This window comes from Nycticebus coucang, chromosome 22, assembly GCF_027406575.1.
Source record: "Nycticebus coucang isolate mNycCou1 chromosome 22, mNycCou1.pri, whole genome shotgun sequence".
Taxonomy (NCBI): Eukaryota; Metazoa; Chordata; class Mammalia; order Primates; family Lorisidae; genus Nycticebus; species Nycticebus coucang.
This window is the reverse complement of record NC_069801.1, coordinates 11295854-11314643: the sequence shown is the minus strand read 5'-3', so window position 1 is coordinate 11314643 and position 18790 is coordinate 11295854. Positions and strand designations below refer to the sequence as shown.

Below are 18790 nucleotides of genomic sequence, written 5' to 3'. Positions count from 1 at the left end.
TCCTGCTCAAAAGCCCAGGAGGGTGCACAAAACGTCTTCTAAACCAGAAAATATCCACTGAGCTTTTTCTTTTTTTTTTTTTTGAGACAAGAGTCTCAAGCTGTTGCCCTGTGTAGAGTGCCATTGCATCACAGCTCACAGCAACCTCCACCTCTTGTGCTTAAGCGATTCTCTTGCCTTGGTTTTTCTATTTTTTACTAGGGATGGGGTCTCACTTTTGCCCAGGCTGGTCTCAAACTCATGAGCTCAAGCTATCCACCCACCTCAGTCTCTTAGAGTGTTAGGATTACAGGTGTGAGCCACGGCGCCCAGCCTAACATCCGCTGAACTCTTAATGAAACTTTTACTTCCTACAAGACTCAGTTTTGCATTATCTGCTCTCAAGCCAATATACACTCTGTGACAATAATTCCTGAAATCTGCAATTAAGCCGTGCTGATCTTAAGCGTGTGTTCAGTTACATGCAAATTCAGTTTTACTAATAATATGTCCATGGTCAAATCATCATCTTGCAATCAAGGGCTACCTCATAATCATCACACATTAAAATAGTTTATTTCTGTTTTCAGTCTGTAATATTCTTAAAACAAAATAACATCAACTTCAGTGCCTGTTCACCATACAAAAAAACCCCAAACAAAAAAGATACCCCAAACATAAAAAAGACACAATTTGCCAAATAAGTTATTTGTTCCTAAGAGTATCAAAAGTGCAAAACAGTCATTCACCTTCTTTTCAGATGTCTCCCTAATATCATTATTCTCCTTCACAAACTGAGCAGATTCAGCAGCTGCCACACTGTTTTTGTTTTCAAGGGACAAGGGACTTGAGCTACATTTCCTCTGTAAAGATGTTTTGCATCAGCATTTAAAGAATTACACTTAAAAAAAAAAAAAGGTTTTGAGTGATTGCTTCCGATCCTTATTCCCCCCAAAGCAAATCCCTTAGAACACAGTTGGATCCCATTTCTTTTTATATCTGGAAAACATGTATCAATGGCAGCTGCAAGTTGATTAGGGCGCAAGTATGAATAGGCTGCAAATGAGGAGAAAATCAACCTGTCTGAAAACTACAGCCAAATTCTCATCTCTAAGTGATGGCAAGAGAGCATGGCCCCTGATGGAAGTTGGGACAGTCCTGCTCACTGAAATGGTGCTGAGTGGCAGCTGATGACCTCAGCTAATGACAATTAACTAATTGTGCAGCCAATACCTGAGCAATAAAACAAATTATTTTTTGAAATGGATGTGTATTCTACTAAGACTTACTTTAGGTCAGTTTCACCCTGTCCGCTAAGCAGGATGCAGTCTGTATTCACCAGAAGAGCCCACCTTAGAAAACATCAGTGTTGATATTCAAAGATAGGGCATTAACTTACAACTCAAATTGGGTCCAGTGTAATTGCTTACATCAGAAAGAAACAGTGGCACTGGCTGAGCAGGACAACAGCTTATACCTTTGACATCAAAGTAAACAAATTCTTGGAAACTATTCAGGAGGAAAGGCTTGGGTGACCAAGGGTAAAGTTCAAGTTAAAAGCTCCCTAGCAACCTCATGGGGGACATATCTACCAGCTCCCAAATGGATCTGCAGAATATTTGGACTGAAACATTTGCAGAAATATTGACAATCTTATCACCACTTTTCTTTCCTAGTACAAATGGAAGATGTGGCTGTATGGAAGTGTTTTATTTACTTATTTTTTCAGAGACAGGGTCTCACTCTGTTACCCAGGCTGAAGTAGTCTTGCAATCATAGCTCACTCCAGTCTCAAACTCCTGGGCTCAAGGGATCCTCCTGCCTCAGCCTCCTGAGTAGCTGGCACTACAGGCATGTGACCATGCCTAGCTAATTTTTCCTTCTTATTTTTATTTTTTGGACAGTCTCACTTTGTCATCCTTGGTAGAGTGCTGTGCTGTCATAGCTCACAGCAACCTCAAACTCTTGGGTTTAAGCAATTCTCCTGCCTCAGCCTCCCGAGTAGCTGGGACTACAGGCGCCCACTACAACACCTGGCTCAGGCTGGTCTTTTTTTTTGTGAGACAGAGTCTCACTTTATGGCCCTCGGTAGAGTGCTGTGGCCTCACACAGCTCACAGCAACCTCCAACTCCTGGGCTTAAGCAATTCTCTTGTCTCAGCCTCCCAAGTACCTGGGACTACAGGCGCCCGCCACAACGCCCGGCTATTTTTTGGTTGCAGTTTGGCCGGGGCTGGGTTTGAACCCACCACCCTCGGTATATGGGGCCAGCGCCTTACCGACTGAGCCACAGGCGCCGCCCTCAGGCTGGTCTTGAACCTGTGAGCTCAGCAATCCACTCGCCTTGGCTTCCCAGAATGCTAATATTACAAGCGTGAGCCACTGTGCTTGGCCTAGCTAATTTTTCTCATTTTCTTTTTTGTTGAGACAGGGTCTCGCTATGTCGCTTAGGTTGGGCTTGAACTCCAAGCTTCAAGCTACCCACCTGCCTTGGCTTCCCAAAGTGCTGGGACTATAGGTGTGACCCATAGTACCTGGCCCTGAGGGTGCTTTTTATTGTAATGATAAACATTTTTTAAAAGAACAAATCTGGGTAATTTTTGGTTTTTAGACATTAAGATTAGGAATTTCATTAGTACCAGAAAATAAAAACAAAAACCTATTACCAAACCCAAACCCTACGCTTATGTACAATCTGGCCATAAGGAACTCATAAAATATTTTTTTGAGACCGAGTCTTACTATGTCGCCCTCAGTAGAGTGCTGTGACGTCACAGCTCACAGAACCTCAACTCTTGGACTTAAGAGATTTCTTGCTTCAGCCTCCCAAATAGCTGAGACTACAGGCGCCTGCCACAATGCCCAGCCATTTTTTTGTTGCAGTTATCATTGTTGCACTGTTGTTTAGCAGGCCTGGGCCAGTTTGAACCTTCCAGCCCTGGTTTGTGTGGCCGATGCCCTACCCACTGAGCTGTTATAGGCATGGAGCTATATATATATATTTTTCTTTTTTTATAGTTTTGGCTGGGGCCAGGTTTGAACCCGCCACCTCTGGTATTATGGGGCCGGCGAGCCACAGGTGCCGCCCATAGTTTTTTTTTGAGACAGAGTTTTACTTTATCACCCTTGGTAGAGTACCATGGCATCATAACTCACAGCAACCCCAAACTCTTGGGCTGAAGCAATTCTCTTGCCTCAGCCTCCCAAATAGCTGGACTACAGGTACCTGCCACAATGCCTGGCTATTTCTAGAAACAGGCAATCCACCCATGTTGGCCTCAGAGTGCTAGGATTACAGGTGTGAGCCACCATGGCCGGTGCCCAGAAAATAATTTTTTTTTCGGCCGGGGCTGGGTTTGAACCCGCCACCTCTGGCATATGGGGCCAGCGCCTTACTCCTTTGAGCCACAGGCGCTGCCCCAGAAAATAATTTTAAGAACTGGTGTATCAAGGAGCCAGATGAATTCCTTTTTTGGATGGGGAGGATAGAGCGAGACTCCATCACCTGGGCTAGAGTACAGTGGCATTATCATAGCTCACTGCAACCTCAAATTCCAGGGCTCAAGTGATTTTCCTGCCTTAGCCTGCTGAGTGGCTGGGACTACAGGTGTGTCCCACCATATCCAGCTAATTTTTTCTATTTTTTGAAGAGACAGGGTCATGATGGCTCACAGAGCTGCTCCATTCCAACTACTGGCCAGGCCTCCCTTCTTTTTTCTTGAGAACCCCCATGTAGAACCCAGACTCTTGCTTGGGCTGGTCCCAAACTCCTGACCTCAAGCGATACTCCTACCTTGGCCTCCCAGAGTGCCAGGATTACAGGCATGAACCACTGTGCCCAGCTGAATTCCTTGACCATTTCTAACTGGGCCAGGTGCCATGAGATACAACATTCAGAGTAAGCCTCCATATTTAGAGGATCATATGGAAGAATGAAGCCTGGCAGTGATTTCTTTATTTTTTAATAAAGCTATAAACTCCATGAAAACTATAGGAATTCCTGGGCTTCAATAATTTATTACTTACCAGTGTAGCTCAATATTTAAATTATTCAGGATCCAAGTGGCTTAGTTTAAAGCAATTATGATTAAGAAAACACTAACTTTGTAAATGTTCTATCACTGATTTTCACCCTTCACTTTACAAAAGGGTAATCTGCTTTGACATTTGAACACAGACTACTCTTTGAAGCTGTCCAAACTCCACTGGTGGTTTTGCCCTAAAAATTAAAAGGTCTGTTCTTCAACTGGCTGGTATGATCCAGCCTGGGGTCCACTACCCACTGGAGCTCAGCAAGCTCAGTGCTGACGGTTAGTTCCACCGTGATACTGCTGAAGCAGATGTAGTTAAAAGTGAAAACAATTAAGCTAAAACATCAAGATATAGGCCAGAAGTGGAAAGCCTTTTGCAAAACAGGAGTCCAGAACAAGTCTTGGCTTGCATGTGTCACAAAAAACAATTGGAAGATACAGCACTTTTGGGGTAACAGTGTTCAAAATACAATTGCTGAGAAATTTTAAGTTCCTTGATAGAAAGACATGTCTGATATGTAACTAAAGAGACACCACTGGAGTAAGGAGTTCCTGGAGCCTGACTCATGCAGGTGGGAATAAATTCTCTTCAGTTTAACATCTACTGGCTTTAGAGCAGCTTATCTCTACATTCAGAGAGTAAGATTACAAGTTATGGCTCCTAATATCCATACCCTAAAATCGACAGAGGCAGAAAGGCATCTGAAAACATACAAGTCAATGGCTCAAAGTCAGTACAGTACTTCTTGCTGTGCAGGCCCTGCCCTGGTCGTGGGCGGTGCTGAGGCAGTGGATGGGAGGCTCCCAAACCCTCACCCAGCTCCTCTGTTCCAGCCACAGCCCAGGCCTCCCTTCTATTTTTTGGGGAACCCACATGCAGAACACCCTTTCCATTTCCTTTTTAACTGTGTGTGGGCAACAAACTGTTGTGGGGGATACCCCCAAAATATCCTTTTAGCCACTTATTCCCAGAACCACCACAAAATGTGAGATTGCTTGGAACTAGGCCTCTTCCAAGATGCAGGGCTAGAAGCTGCTGTGGGCTGTTCAGTGTCAAGAGCATGCGCCAGGGCAGAAGCACGGCAGGGCCAACGTGGTGGGGCAGGGCATGGGAGACGAGGCCAATAACCTGGCCTGCACAACAGGCTCAGGAGGGTCCGCCCAGGTGCTGCTGCAGGGCTGGGCCCTGTGTTTCTCTAACATAAGAGAGAGGACAGGAGAGGGTGAGGGAGAGCACGTGGCAGGGATGAGGGAGGAACAGGGAGGGAGCAGTCTAGTTTAAATGGTGTGGCATTCAAATGAGGGGGGGAAAGGAAACCAAAGGAAAATATTTTGATCTAGGGAATTCAAACTTGTGGAGTTTTTCACTCTGAGGTTAGAACAGGACAAAGGAAAGATTCTTCTAGCCATTGTTCTAGAAGAGTAATCTAAAATCTATACTCTCTTCATGGTGATAGTTTGAGTCCTGAAAATACCTGTTCATAGGGGCATGTTAAAAAGTCTGAAGAGTTCAAATCTCTTTTTGAAATCCTCTCAGTCTAGTTCAGGCCATGATGGGATATAAAACCTCTGTAAGGAGCCCTCCAACAGGCGTTCCATCCATAAGGACAACTTGCTCAATTTCCCTTTGATGGGCCTGGATCCAAGGCCACTGGAAGATTTCCCTCGAGATTCACTCAGGTGGAAGGAAGAGTCAAGATCACTGCATGAGCCCATAGCCTCCTCCTCTTCCACTGTTTTTTGGGGCTTGAAGAGGCAGAAGTATTTCTTGTGGCCATTCAGAGCCAGTACATAACCAGTATAGTCACGTTCCATGAAATGCTTATCATACTGGTTTGGGATTGGGGCTGCATCCTGAGCAAATTCTAGTAAGTATTCTAGCCATTCTCTGTGTTTATCTAGACTCAGGAAGGAGAAGTGTAGGCAGTTGCTCCTGGAAGAAAAACAGAAAGAGGACTCAGTGTATTTTCTTTTTTTTTGGCCAGGGCTAGGTTTGAACCTACCACCTCTGGCATATGGGACCAGCGCCCTACTCCTTGAGCCACAGGCGCCGCCCGACTCAGTATATTTTCTAACACATTGAATAGCAGGGAAAATAAATACCCTAGTGAGACTTCAAATAATAGGAAAAGGCTCTGTGCTGGAAAGAGCCTGAACACCAGAAAAGTGAAAGATTTCTGTGGGAGTCAGAGGGCCTCTATAATAGCTGGGAGACTCCAATCACCCTCCCCCAACCCCTGAAACGTGTAACTTTTATCACTCTTGGTTTCTGGCTTGTGGAATATACAAAGGGCTAGAGAACAGGCAGTTTTCTGAAGGAATTTAGGAGTTAACATTGACATATAGTTCTTGTGTTCTGAATCAACAGAATATGAAGCCAAGTGGGAAAAGAGGTCCCTCTCACGATGGCTTAGATGTCTGGGCTGGAAAGGTCACAGCCAACATGGTTGCAGCATAGATAAAGCCCTAATTGGCCAAAAAAAAAGGAGGAATTTTCCTCCAGTTTCCTCTTTACATACACGTGTGTACATACACGCTTACCCAGTGAATGTGTAGACCTCCAAAGCAAATTTCTGTAGTAGGCTGTTCTTGGTGGAATTTGACAAGATGAGGACCACGTTCATGTGGCCTGGCCTCAGGCGTACCAAGTTACTGGTGTATGTCACATCTGTGAGTTCAGTCACCTCCACAAAGCCTTTTTTAGGAATCTTGCTGTGGAAAAATATTGAGGAGTTAAGATGTTATCAGGATAGTGGACTGCCATTACTTCAAAAAGGAACAAGTGGAAGAAAATGCTATATTCCAACCAGACTAGATTTGTTATTTCATATATATATTTTTTTCCTACATGATAAGCCTTACCAAAGCAAGGCTTTTAATAAATTGGTTAAAAACTCATATCTGGGGCGGCTCCTGTGGCTCAGCGGGTAGGGCGCCGGTCCCATATGCCGGAGGTGGCGGGTTCAAACCCAGCCCCGGCCAAAAAAAAAAAACCACAAAAAAAAAAAAAAAACCTCATATCTGGGGTGGTGCTATGGCTCAGTGAGTAGAGCGCCAGCCCCATATACCGAGGGTGGTGGCTTCAAACCCAGCCCCAGCCAAACTGCAACAAAAAAATAGCCGGGTGTTGTGGCAGGCGCCTGTAGTCCCAGCTACCCGGGAGGCTGAGGCAGGAGAATTGCCTAACCCCAGGAGCTGGAGGTTGCTGTGAGCTGTGATGTCATAGCACTGTACCACGGGGGATAAAGTGAGACTCTGTCTCAAAACAAACAAACAAACAAACAAAAAAAACAACTCATATCTGTTTCTCTCCACGACAGACTTCTCCAATTGGAGGAAAAACCAGAGTTTCATATTCTTTTTTTTTTAGAGACATTCTCACTTTGTCACCTTTGGTAGAGTGCCGTGGCGTCACAGCTCACAGCAACCTCCAGCTCTTGGGTTTAGGTGATTCTCTTGCCTCAGCCTCCCGAGTAGCTGGGACCATAGGCGCCCACCACAACACCTGGATATTTTTTCTTTTTGTTGCAGTTTGAACCTGCCACCCTCAGTATATGGGGCCGGTGCCCTACTCACTGAGCCACAGGCGCTGCCCAAGACTTTCATATTCTTGAGTCTCACACACTGGCAAGCTGGGGAAGACCCTCAGTTGGTGATCCCTGTTTATACAGCCTTTCTGATGCTGCTTTGCAAATGTGCAGAAGTCACATTAGGACAGAATGAAGGCAACTATCGTTCACTCTGTTTCATCTCAGAGAGCCTGGCAAGATGCCAGGTATGTCCTCACAACTGGTCACATTCATCAGCACAGTTATGGTGACAAACCATTCTCTGCTTCTGGAAACTCTATAAGCTCCTTGAAATGCTTCTTTGCTTCTTGCCCTTGTTATTAAATATGAGATTGGGAAACCAAAGTCACAAGGGTGTAAGATAAGTAGGTCCTCTCTTTTTTTTTTTTTGAGACAGAGCCTCAAGCTGTCGCCCTGGGTAGAGTGCTGTGGCATCAGAGCTCACAGCAACCTTCATCTCCTGGGCTCAAGCGATTCTCTTGCCTCAGCCTCCCACTTAGCTGGGAATATAGGCTCCTGCCACAATGCCTGGCCATTTTTTGGTTGTAGCTGTTATTGTTGTTGGCAGGCCCAGGCTGGATTTGAACCCACCAGCTCTGGTGTATGTGGCCGGTGCCCAGCCAGAAGATCCTGTTTCTAAACACCAGCCAGCAGTGAGCACAGTTTAGAACCGGGGTTCTTCTCTCTATTATAGATCCCAACACTGCTTTATTCGAATACACAGTCTGTGGGTCTGATGCTGACGGGAGGAAAGTCTAGTGTTTTGTTAGAGAAACCTGGTGTTTTCTTTGGTGAAGCTTGGCTCTGTCTTCCCAACCTTCTCATGGGCTTCTTCTTTGTCTGGAGGGTTTGACTCTCGCTCATCATTTGAGTCACTAAAGTAAGAAAAAGGAGTTTTACAAAAAAGCGTACAGACCACAGCGGTTTCGGACTCACCCTTCAGAGCTGCACTGAGAAGCCGCAGGGCGTTTACCTGAAAGCCTGGACGATGACGGTGCCAAAGAGGATGAAGAGGGCAGAGAAGATCAGGGACAGGAGAGGCATCATTTCCCGCCTAAAACCGAGTTAACAAACTTATCAGCTCGAGGCGGGGTGCTGTGATTTTAGGGTTCATCTTTCCAGCTCAAAGAAGAAAAAAAGAAAATCCCAAACCAAAAAACTTCCATACCAACAACACCTTCTAATTTCATGCAAACAGAGATTTTATTTATTTTTTTATATTTATTTATTTATTTTTTTTGTGGTTTTTGGCCGGGGCTGGGTTTGAACCCGCCACCTCTGGCATATGGAACCGGCGCCCTACTCCTCGAGCCACAGGCGCTGCTCTTTTTTTTTTTTTTTTTGTAGAGACAGAGTCTCACTGTACGGCCCTCGGGTAGACTGCCGCGGCGTCACACGGCTCACAGCAACCTCTAACTCTTGGGCTTACGCGATTCTCTTGCCTCAGCCTCCAGAGCAGCTGGGACTACAGGCGCCCGCCACAACGCCCGGCTATTTTTTTCTTTTTTTGTTGCAGTTTGGCCGGGGCTGGGTTTGAACCCGCCACTCTCGGCATATGGGGCTGGCACCTCACTGAGCCACAGGCGCCGCCCTTTTTTTTTTTTTTAGTGGTGTTGGGTGGTAGAGGGAAGGGTAGAGATTGTTTCCTCAGTGTTCTAATTCGGAGATAGCTTATTCTATTCTATTCTATTGCCCCGGCTACAGTGTACTGCATGAACACAGCTCATTGTAAGCTTGAAATGCTGGGGTCAAGAAAAACTTCCACCTCAGCCTCCTGAGTAACTAGGAATACATAGGCATGTAACACCAAGCCTGTAATTTTTTTTTTTTTTTTGAAACGGAGTCTTACTATGTTTCTCTCAGTAGAGTGCCGTGGCATCACAGCTCACAGCAACCTCAAATTCTTGGGCTTAAGCGATTCTCTTGCCTCAGCCTCCTGAGTAGCTGAGACTACAGGCGCTCGCCACAAGGCCCAGCTATTTTTTGTTGTTGTTGTAGTAGTTGTCATTGTTGCTTAGCTGGCCCAGGCTGGGTTTGAACCCGCCAGCCTCGGTACATGTGGCCGGTGCTGTAACCACTGTGCTATGGGCGCCGAGCCCATGCCTGTAATTTTTAATTTTTTTTTTTTGTGACAAAGTTTCACTCTGTGTCCTAGGTACAGTGCCGTGGCATCATAGATCACAGGAACTTCAAACTCTTTTTTTTGTGTGTGTGATTTTTGGCCAGGGCTGGGTTTGAACCCACCACCTCTGGCATATGGGACTGGCACCCTACTCCTTGAGCCACAGGCGCCGCCCAGAACTTCAAACTCTTTTTTTTTTTTTTTAATTTTTTAATTTTTAATTTTTTTTTATTTTTTGGCCGGGGCTGGGTTTGAACCCGCCACCTCCGGCATATGGGACCGGCGCCCTACTCCTCGAGCCACAGGCGCCGCCCCAGGAACTTCAAACTCTTGATGCTCCTGCCCAGCCTTATAAGTAGCGGGGACTAGAGGTGCCCACTACAACACCGGGCTAGTTTTTTTTTTTGAGACAGAGTCACACTATGTTGCCCTCGGTAAAGTGCTATGGCATCACAGCTCACAGCAACCTCAAACTCTTGGGCTCAAGCAATTCTCTTGCCTCAGCCTCCCAAGCAGCTGGACCTCAGACCACCTGCCACAACACCCGGGTGTTTTTTGTGTTTAGCTGGCCACAGGCTGGGCTTGAACCCGCCAGCCTCGGTGCATGTGGCCGGCGCCGTAACCATGGTGCTATGGGTGCCGAGCCTAGTGTTTTTATTTTTAGTAGAGATGGGGTCTTGCATTTGCTCAGGCTGGTCTCAAACTCCTAAGCTCAGGTGATTCCCACAGTGCTACGATTATAGGCATGAGCCACTAAGCCTGGCCAATTTTTAAACTTTTTGTAGACAGGGTCTTGCTATGTTATTCAGGTTGGTCTCAATCCTCTCAAAGTGTTGGGATTATAGGTGTGAACTACTGTGCCTGCCTCCCACACAGTTTATTCTAAAAGTTTGATTTTATATGTCAGTTTAATAGGCTGCGCTTAATAAGTCCTTTTTTTTTTTTGAGACAGAGTCTCAAGCTGTTGCCCTGGGTAGAGTGCTATGGCATCACAGCTCACAGCAACCTCCAAGTCCTGGGCTCAAGCAATTCTCCTGCCTCCACCTCCCAAGTAGCTGGGACCTCAGGCGCCTGCCACAATGCTCTGCTATTTTTTGGTTGCAGCTGTCATTGTTGTTTGGCGGGCCCGGGCTGGATTCGAACTCGCCAGCTCAGGTGTATATGGCTGGCGCCTTAGCCACTTAGCCACAGACGCTGAGCCAATAAATCCTATATAAGAAAATAATCAAAGGGATAACAAAGGATTTAAGGTGAAAACATGGAGGAACTTTTTTTCTTTTTTTTTTTTTTTACACATTCAGAAAGGTTTTATGGAGGGATGCACTCACACCTACATGGAAGAACTTTCTGATGTTGAGGAATCAGTGACTAAAAAGTCTGTAGATCAAAATGGATAAAGGACTTAAATTTAAGGCATGAAACAATAAAAATCCTCAAGGAAAGCATAGGAAAAACACTGGAAGATATTGGCCTGGGGAAAGACTTCATGAAGAAGACTGCCATGGCAATTGCAACAACAACAAAAATAAACAAATGGGACTTCATTGAACTGAAAAGCTTCTGTACAGCTAAGGAGACAATAACCAAAGCAAAGAGACAACCTACACAATGGGAAAGGATATTTACATATTTTCAATCAGACAAAAGCTTGATAACTAGGATCTATAGAGAACTCAAATTAATCCACATGAAAAAAGCCAACAATCCCATATATCAATGGGCAAGAGACATGAATAGAACCTTCTCTAAAGATGATAGACGAATGGCTAACAAACACATGAAAAAATGTTCATCATCTCTTTATATTAGAGAAATGCAAATCAAAACAACCCTGAGATATCATCTAACCCCAGTGAGAATGGCCCACATCACAAAATCTCAAAACTGCAGATGCTGGCGTGGATGTGGAGAGAAGGGAACACTTTTACACTGCTGGTGGGACTGCAAACTAGTACAACCTTTCTGGAAGGAAGTATGGAGAAACCTCAAAGCACTCAAGCTAGACCTCCCATTTGATCCTGTAATCCCATTACTGGGCATCTACCCAGAAGGAAAGAAATCCTTTTATCATAAGGACACTTGTACTAGACTGTTTCTTGCAGCTCAATTTATAATCGCCAAAATGTGGAAACAGCCTAAATGCCCACCAACCCAGGAATGGATTAACAAGCTGTGGTATATGTATACCATGGAATACTATTCAGCCATTAAAAAAAATGGAGACTTTACATCCTTCGTATTAACCTGGATGGAAGTGGAAGACATTATTCTTAGTAAAGCATCACAAGAATGGAGAAGCATGAATCCTATGTACTCAATTTTGATATGAGGACAATTAATGACAATTAAGGTTATGGGGGGGGGAAGCAGAAAGAGGGACGGAGGGAGGGGGGTGGGGCCTCGGTGTGTGTCACACTTTATGGGGGCAAGACATGAATGCAAGAGGGACTTTACCTAACAATTGCAATCAGTGTAACCTGGCTTATTGTACCCTCAATGAATCCCCAACAATAAAAAAAAAAAAAAAAAGTCTGTAGAGGGAGGTGCCCACTGTAGCTACAGCTACCCACTGTACCTCAGTGGGTAGGGCACTGGTATATACACTGGGGCTAGCGAGTTCGAGCCCGGCCTGCTAAACAACAATGACAACTGCAACCAAAAAACAGCTGGGCGGTGCCCACAGTCCCAGCTACTTGGGAAGCTGAGGCAAGAGAATCGCTTAAGCTCAAGAGTCTGAGGTTGTTGTGAGCTGTGACGTTACAGCATTCTACTGAGGGCAACATAGTAAGACTCTGTCTCAAAAAAAAAAAAAAAAAAGAGTTCCAGATCAGCCTAAGCAAGAGAAAAGACTCCATCTCTACAAAAACTAGCAAAACTAGCTGACCATGGGGGTACACCAATGTAGTCCCAGCTACTTGGGAGGCTACAGCAAGAGGATCACTTGAGTCCAGGAGTTTGAGGTTGCTATAAGCGAGGTTGATGCCATGGCACTCTATACAGGGTGACAGAGTAAGACTCTGCCTTAAAAAAAAAAAAACCCAAAAGGCTCAGTGCCTGTAGCTCAGTGAGTAGAGCGCCTGTCACATACACCAAACGTGGTAGGTTCGAGCCTGGCCTGGGCCTGCTAAACAATGATGACAACTGCAACCAAGAAAAAAATAGCCGGGCATTGTGGCAGGCTCCTATAGTCCCAGCCTTGGGAGGCTGAGGCAAGAGAATCGCTTAAGCCCAAGAGTTAGAGGTTGCTATGAGATGTCATGCCATAATACTCTACTAAGGGCGACATAGTGAAATTATGTCTCAAAAAAAAAAAAACCCAAAAATCTATGAAAATTACCTGAGAAAATAACACACCAGGGCAGCGCCTGTGGCTCAGTGAGTAGGGCGCTGGCCCCATATACGGAGGGTGGTGGGTTCGAACTCGGTCCTAGCCAAACTCTGTCTCTAAAAAAAAAAAAACAGTTAGGGGCTGGGCCCAGGGGCTCATGCCTACAATCCTAGCATTCTGGGAGGCTGAGCCAGGTAGACTGCTTGAGCTTAGGAGTTCCAGACCAGCCTGAGCAAGAACGAGACCCCGTCTCTACTTAAAAAAAAAAAACAAAAAAAAACCTAGCTGGATGCTGCAGTGGACACCTGTAGTCCCAGCTACTCTGGAGGGTGAGGCAAGAGGATCACTTGAACCCCAGAGTTTGAGGTATCTGTAAGCTGTGACAGCAGGACACTCTAACCAGAGCAATAGAGAGAAAGTCTGTCTCAAAAAACCCCCAAAACAAAAAACGCAATTGTACCAGTATTAACAAAGAAAAAGAAATTCAACCTAGCATCATCCCTACCAGTTGCTGTGAAATATGCCATCCCAGCAGTCCGAGATGTAGTCAGAAGCAGAGTAGATCCAACGAAGGAGAAAAACCTATTGAGAAAGAAAACAGACAATGGTGGGGGCTGCACCCCCCACCGCCCAACACAGTTCTGCTGCTGACCCTCTGCTCTTGGCAGAGATCCTCAGTGGCACTGTGAGCCCATGAGCCCTCCTGCAGCCCATCCCCGCCAGCCGTGATGCTCACAGGAGCAAGTTCATCGGTGAGGTCAGGAAGCACAGCTTCAGATGACAGAAGAGCTGGATCTTTCCGCAGCTGGTCGATATAACCCAAGAGGATGAATTTATCACTCTCACTCCCGGTCCAGGGATCTTCCAGGGTTTTATACACCACCCTTCCTGCGGTGTTGCGCCTTTCTAAGATAGACACCTGGGAGCAGAGGACAGGAAAATCACCAGAAGGTTCAAAAGCACATAGAAGATGGAAAAAAGGATGAAGTTAACATTGAGCTCAAATATAAACACAGGTGAGTAGGCGGCGCCTGTGGCTCAAGGAGTAGGGCGCTGGTCCCATGTGCTGGAGGTGGCGGGTTCAAACCTAGCCCCGGTCAAAAACCACAAAAAAAAACAAACACAGGTGAGTCTAAAGGACTTGCAAGAGATTTAAATCTGAGAAATAAATTATTATTATTATTATTTTTTTTTGTAGAGACAGAGTCTCACTGTACCGCCCTCGGGTAGAGTGCCATGGCGTCACATGGCTCACAGCAACCTCTAACTCTTGGGCTTACGCGATTCTCTTGCCTTAGCCTCCCGAGTAGCTGGGACCACAGGTGCCCGCCACAACGCCCAGCTATTTTTTGGTTGCAGTTTGGCCGGGGCTGGGTTTGAACCCACCACCCCCGGTATATGGGGCCGGCACCCTACTCACTGAGCCACAGGTGCCGCCCTTTTTTGTTTTTTTTTGAGACAGAGCCTCAAGCTGTCACCCTGGGTAGAGTGCTGTGGCATCACAGTTCACAGCAACCTCCAACTCTTGGCTCAAGCGATTCTCCTGCTTCCGCCTCCCAAGTAGCTGGGACTACAGGTGCCCGCCACAATGCCCGGCTATTTTTTGTTGCAGCCATCAGTGTTGTTTGGCAGGCCCAGGCTGGACTTGAACCCACCAGCTCAGGTGTATGTGGCTGGCACCTTAACTGCTTGAGCCACAGGCCGAGCCTATTATTATTTTTTTGAGACGGAGTTTCACTCTGTAGCCCTGGGCAGAGTGCCATAGCATCACAGCTCACAGCAACTTTAAACTCTTGGGCTCAGGATTTCCTCTTCCCTCAGCCTCCCACCTAGCTGGGACTACAGGGGCCCACCACAACACCCAGCTAGTTTTCTTGTTTTTCTTTTTCTTTTGAGACAGAGTATCACTTTGTTTTCCTTGGTAGAATGATGTGGCATTACAGCTCACAGCAACCTCAAACTCATGGGCTCAAGTGATCCTCTTACCTCAGTTTTCATTTTTAGCACAGATGGGGTCTCACTCGTGCTCAAGCTGAACTCAAAGTCATTAAGCTGAAGTGATCCAGACTTGGCCTCCCAGACTACTAGGATTACAGGAAGGAGCCACTGTGCCTGGCCCAGTTTTTCCATTTTTTAAAGTAGAGGCAGGGTTTTGCTCTTGTTCAGGCTGGTCTTGAACGTCTGAGCTCAAGCAATCTACTCACCTCAGCCTCCCAAAGTGCTAGGATTATAAGTGTGAACCACTACACTTGGCTAAAAGAAATTATTTTTTTATTTTTTAGAGACAAGAGTCTCACTTTATCGCCCTTGGTAGAGTGCCGTGGAGCCACAGCTCACAGCAACCTCCAACTCCTGGGCTCAGGCGGTTCTTTTGCCTCAGCCTCCTGAGTAGCTGGGACTACAGGCGCCCACCACAATGCCCGCCTATTTTTTGTTACAGTTTGGCCTGGGGCTGGATTCGAACTTGCCACCCTCTGTATATAGGGCCAGCACCCTACCCACTGAGCCAAAGGCACCATCCAAAGAAATTATTTTTTATGGTGACTTTACAAAGCTTTTGTTAAAAGTTAAAGCTCTTTTTTTCTCAGAAGACTTGGTTCTCTAAGTTGGGGTGTCTAGCCCATGGCCCGCAGGTCCTTGTGGATTACGTGAGAATTTTTTTTGCTTATCTGTGGTGGTGAGGATCACAGAAACTATGCATGGACCTGTTTTTTTGCTCATTGCTTTCTTTTCTTTTCTTTCTTTCTTTTTTTTTTTGCAGTTTTTGGCTGGGGCCAGGTTTGAACACACCACCTCCGGTATATGGGGCTGGCACCTATTCCTTGAGCCACAGGCGCCGCCCTGCGCATTGCTTTCATTAGTGTCTGTGGACTTAATGTGTTGTCCAAGATAACTTTTCTCTTCTTAATGTGGTGCAGAAAAGCCAAAAGTTGGACACCCCTATCTCTGACTTAATATTATAATAAAGGAAAATTTTTTTTTTTTTTTGTGTTTTTTTTTGGCCGGGGCTGGGTTTGAACCGGCCACCTCCGGCATATGGGACCGGCGCCCTACTCCTTGAGCCACAGGGGCCGCCCAGGAAACTTTTTTTTTTGAAACAGTGTCTTGCTCTGTCACCCAGCTTAGAGTGCTGTGGCATCTTAGCTCACAGTAACCTTAAACTCCTGGGCTCAAGCAATCCTCCTTCCTCAGTCTCCTGAGTAGCTGGGAGACAGACTCCTGCCACAATGCCTAGATAATTTTTCTATCTTATTTTTTATTTTGAGACAGGGTCTTACTTTGCTGCCCTCGGTACAGTGCCGTAACATCATAGCTCACAGCAACCTCCAACTCCTGGGCTCTAGTGATCCTCTTGCTTCAGTTTTTCTATTTTTAGTAGAGACAGGGGTCTCACCTTCCTTAGGCTGGTCTCAAACTCCTGAGCTCAGGCAATCCACTCACCTCAGCCTCCCAGAGTACTTAAGATTACTCTTAAGCCACTGCACCCAACCCAATTTTTCTATTTTTAGTAGAGACAGGTCTTGCTCTGGGGCTCAGGCTGGCCTCGAATTCCTGGCCTCATGCATTCTACCTGCCTCAGCCTCCAGAGTGCTAGGATTACAGGCATGAGCTACCATGCCTGGCCGAAACCGTTGTTTTTTTTTTTTTAGAGATTTTTCATAATTACCAAAATGATGAAGAAGTCAGAGGAGAGGAATTTCATGCATCCGTAAAGAGTAATGCCAACGAAGGAGAAAGGAAGGGAGATCAACTAGTGAAAAAGGCTGCAGTGGGAACTCTCCAAAACATAATATTGGTGGCTTAAAGAAGATTCGTAAAATCTTCTTTACGGGGCGGCGCCTGTGGCTCAGTGAGTAGGGCGCCGGCCCCATATGCCGAGGGTGGTGGGTTCAAGCCCAGCCCTGGCCAAACTGCAACAAAAAAAAAAAAATAGCCGGGCGTTGTGGCGGGCGCCTGTAGTCCCAGCTGCTCGGGAGGCTGAGGCAAGAGAATCGCCTAAGCCCAAGAGTTAGAGGTTGCTGTGAGCTGTGTGATGCCACGGCACTCTACCGAGGGTGATAAAGTGAGACTCTGTCTCTACAAAAAAAAAAAAAAAAAAATCTTCTTTACGAATCTAGAGGCTGAAATCTAGAATGTGAAATGACCAGGTTAAAGAGTTGTAATAGTACACTTTCTTTTTTTTTTTTGTAGAGACAGTCTCATCCTATGGCCCTCGGTAGAGTGCCATGGCCTCACACAACTCACAGCAACCTCCAACTCCTGGGCTTAGGCGATTCTCTTGCCTCAGCCTCCCGAGTAGCTGGGCCTATAGGCGCCCGCCACAACGCCCGGCTATTTTTTGCAGTTCGGCCAGGGCTGGGTCCGAACCGCCACCCTCGGTATATGGGGCCGGCGCCCCACCGACTGAGCCACAGGCGCCGCCCAAGAGTACACTTTCAACACAGGCCTCAGAGATTTCCACATGTCCTCGAGTCGGTGCTCCATGCTTCCCAAGGGAGGAAACAGAATTAAGTGCCACGTGCTGGTGAGGCACCTGGATCAGGAGAGAATCTGTGCTCACCGCTGATTTCCCCTGAAAGGCCTCGCCATCTGGTAGCAAGGTGTTGGCAAACTCCTGCTGCCGACTGCTGTAGACGTGCACAAATCTCACGATGTCTTGAGTGTTTGCCACGGCAAAGGACAGGAAAGACTCAAAGGGTTTGCTTAACTTGGAAGCCTCGGCAGTCAGTAAAACCACACAGTACCTAGACAAGGAGAAAAGAGAGAGAACTCTGTAACCAGTCCCCGAGAGCAGGGGTAGTGGATCTGTGATGGTGAGTGCAGGGGAGGGAGTGAGCACTTCACAGAAGTGAGCACATTCCACGGCTTCCAAGACATTAATGGCCTCTGCTTCTATCCCAAACCAAAGTTCTTAATGACCTTAATGGCATTTCTTCTTCTTTTTTTTTTTTTTCTTTTTTTTTATTGTTGGGGATTCATTGAGGGTACAATAAGCCAGTTACACTGATTGCAATTGTTAGGTAAAGTCCCTCTTGCAAGCATGTCTTGCCCCCATAAAGTGTGACACACACTAAGGCCCCACTTCTTTTTTTTTTTTGTAGAGACAGAGTCTCACTGTACCGCCCTCGGGTAGAGTGCCGTGACGTAACACGGCTCACAGCAACCTCCAACTCTTGGGCCTACGCGATTTTCTTGCCTCAGCCTCCCGAGCAGCTGGGACTACAGGCGCCCGCCACAAGGCCCGGCTATTTTTTTGTTGCAGTTTGGCGGGGGCTGGGTTTGAACCCGCCACCCTCGGCATATGGGGCCAGCGCCCTACTCACTGAGCCACAGGCGCTGCCCAGGCATTTCTTTTTTAAGGCGCGGGTCACAGATTCCTTCATGTGGTGGGGCCTCTTAAGAGCCATCTGTTTTAGTTCTTCCACCACAGGAGGGCTGATTGACCCAGTCTCAGGCGGGCGGCCACTGAGCCTCTTTCTGAAGGCCTTCCTTCGCAGGGCTCCAAGGGGAAGTTTCGCTATTCATTCCTTTATTCGCTTATTCATTCACTCACTTCTCCAGATTATTTGCTGAACATGAACTGTGTGCCAGGTAGCTACACAACATTCTTGCCTTTGTGGAGCTTATATTACAGTGGAGAAACAAATAAAAAGATATATCATGACAGGTAACAAGTGTGATGAAAAAAAAAAAGAAGAAGAAAAGGGAGAGAGAGAAAGAGGCCAGAGTGGGGTAGGAGGGATAATCCAGCCGGGCTGGGC

General features: G+C 46.4%; 1 protein-coding gene across 2 annotated transcripts in view; it reads right to left on the bottom strand.

The window, feature by feature from the left end:
- Positions 1 to 543: 543 nt before the first annotated feature.
- Positions 544 to 18790, bottom strand: part of DNAJC16 (DnaJ heat shock protein family (Hsp40) member C16) — a 51300-nt gene continuing 33053 nt past the window's right edge. For both annotated transcript variants that reach the window (XM_053576826.1, XM_053576827.1), the window contains 7 exons: positions 17590 to 17773; positions 13765 to 13947; positions 13534 to 13610; positions 8552 to 8632; positions 8355 to 8453; positions 6551 to 6721; positions 544 to 5942 (listed from right to left, as the gene is read on the bottom strand). In XM_053576826.1, coding sequence (XP_053432801.1) covers positions 5543 to 5942; positions 6551 to 6721; positions 8355 to 8453; positions 8552 to 8632; positions 13534 to 13610; positions 13765 to 13947; positions 17590 to 17773 — 1195 coding nt within the window. In that variant the 3' untranslated portion in view covers positions 544 to 5542. The remainder of the gene's footprint in view (positions 5943 to 6550; positions 6722 to 8354; positions 8454 to 8551; positions 8633 to 13533; positions 13611 to 13764; positions 13948 to 17589; positions 17774 to 18790) is intronic.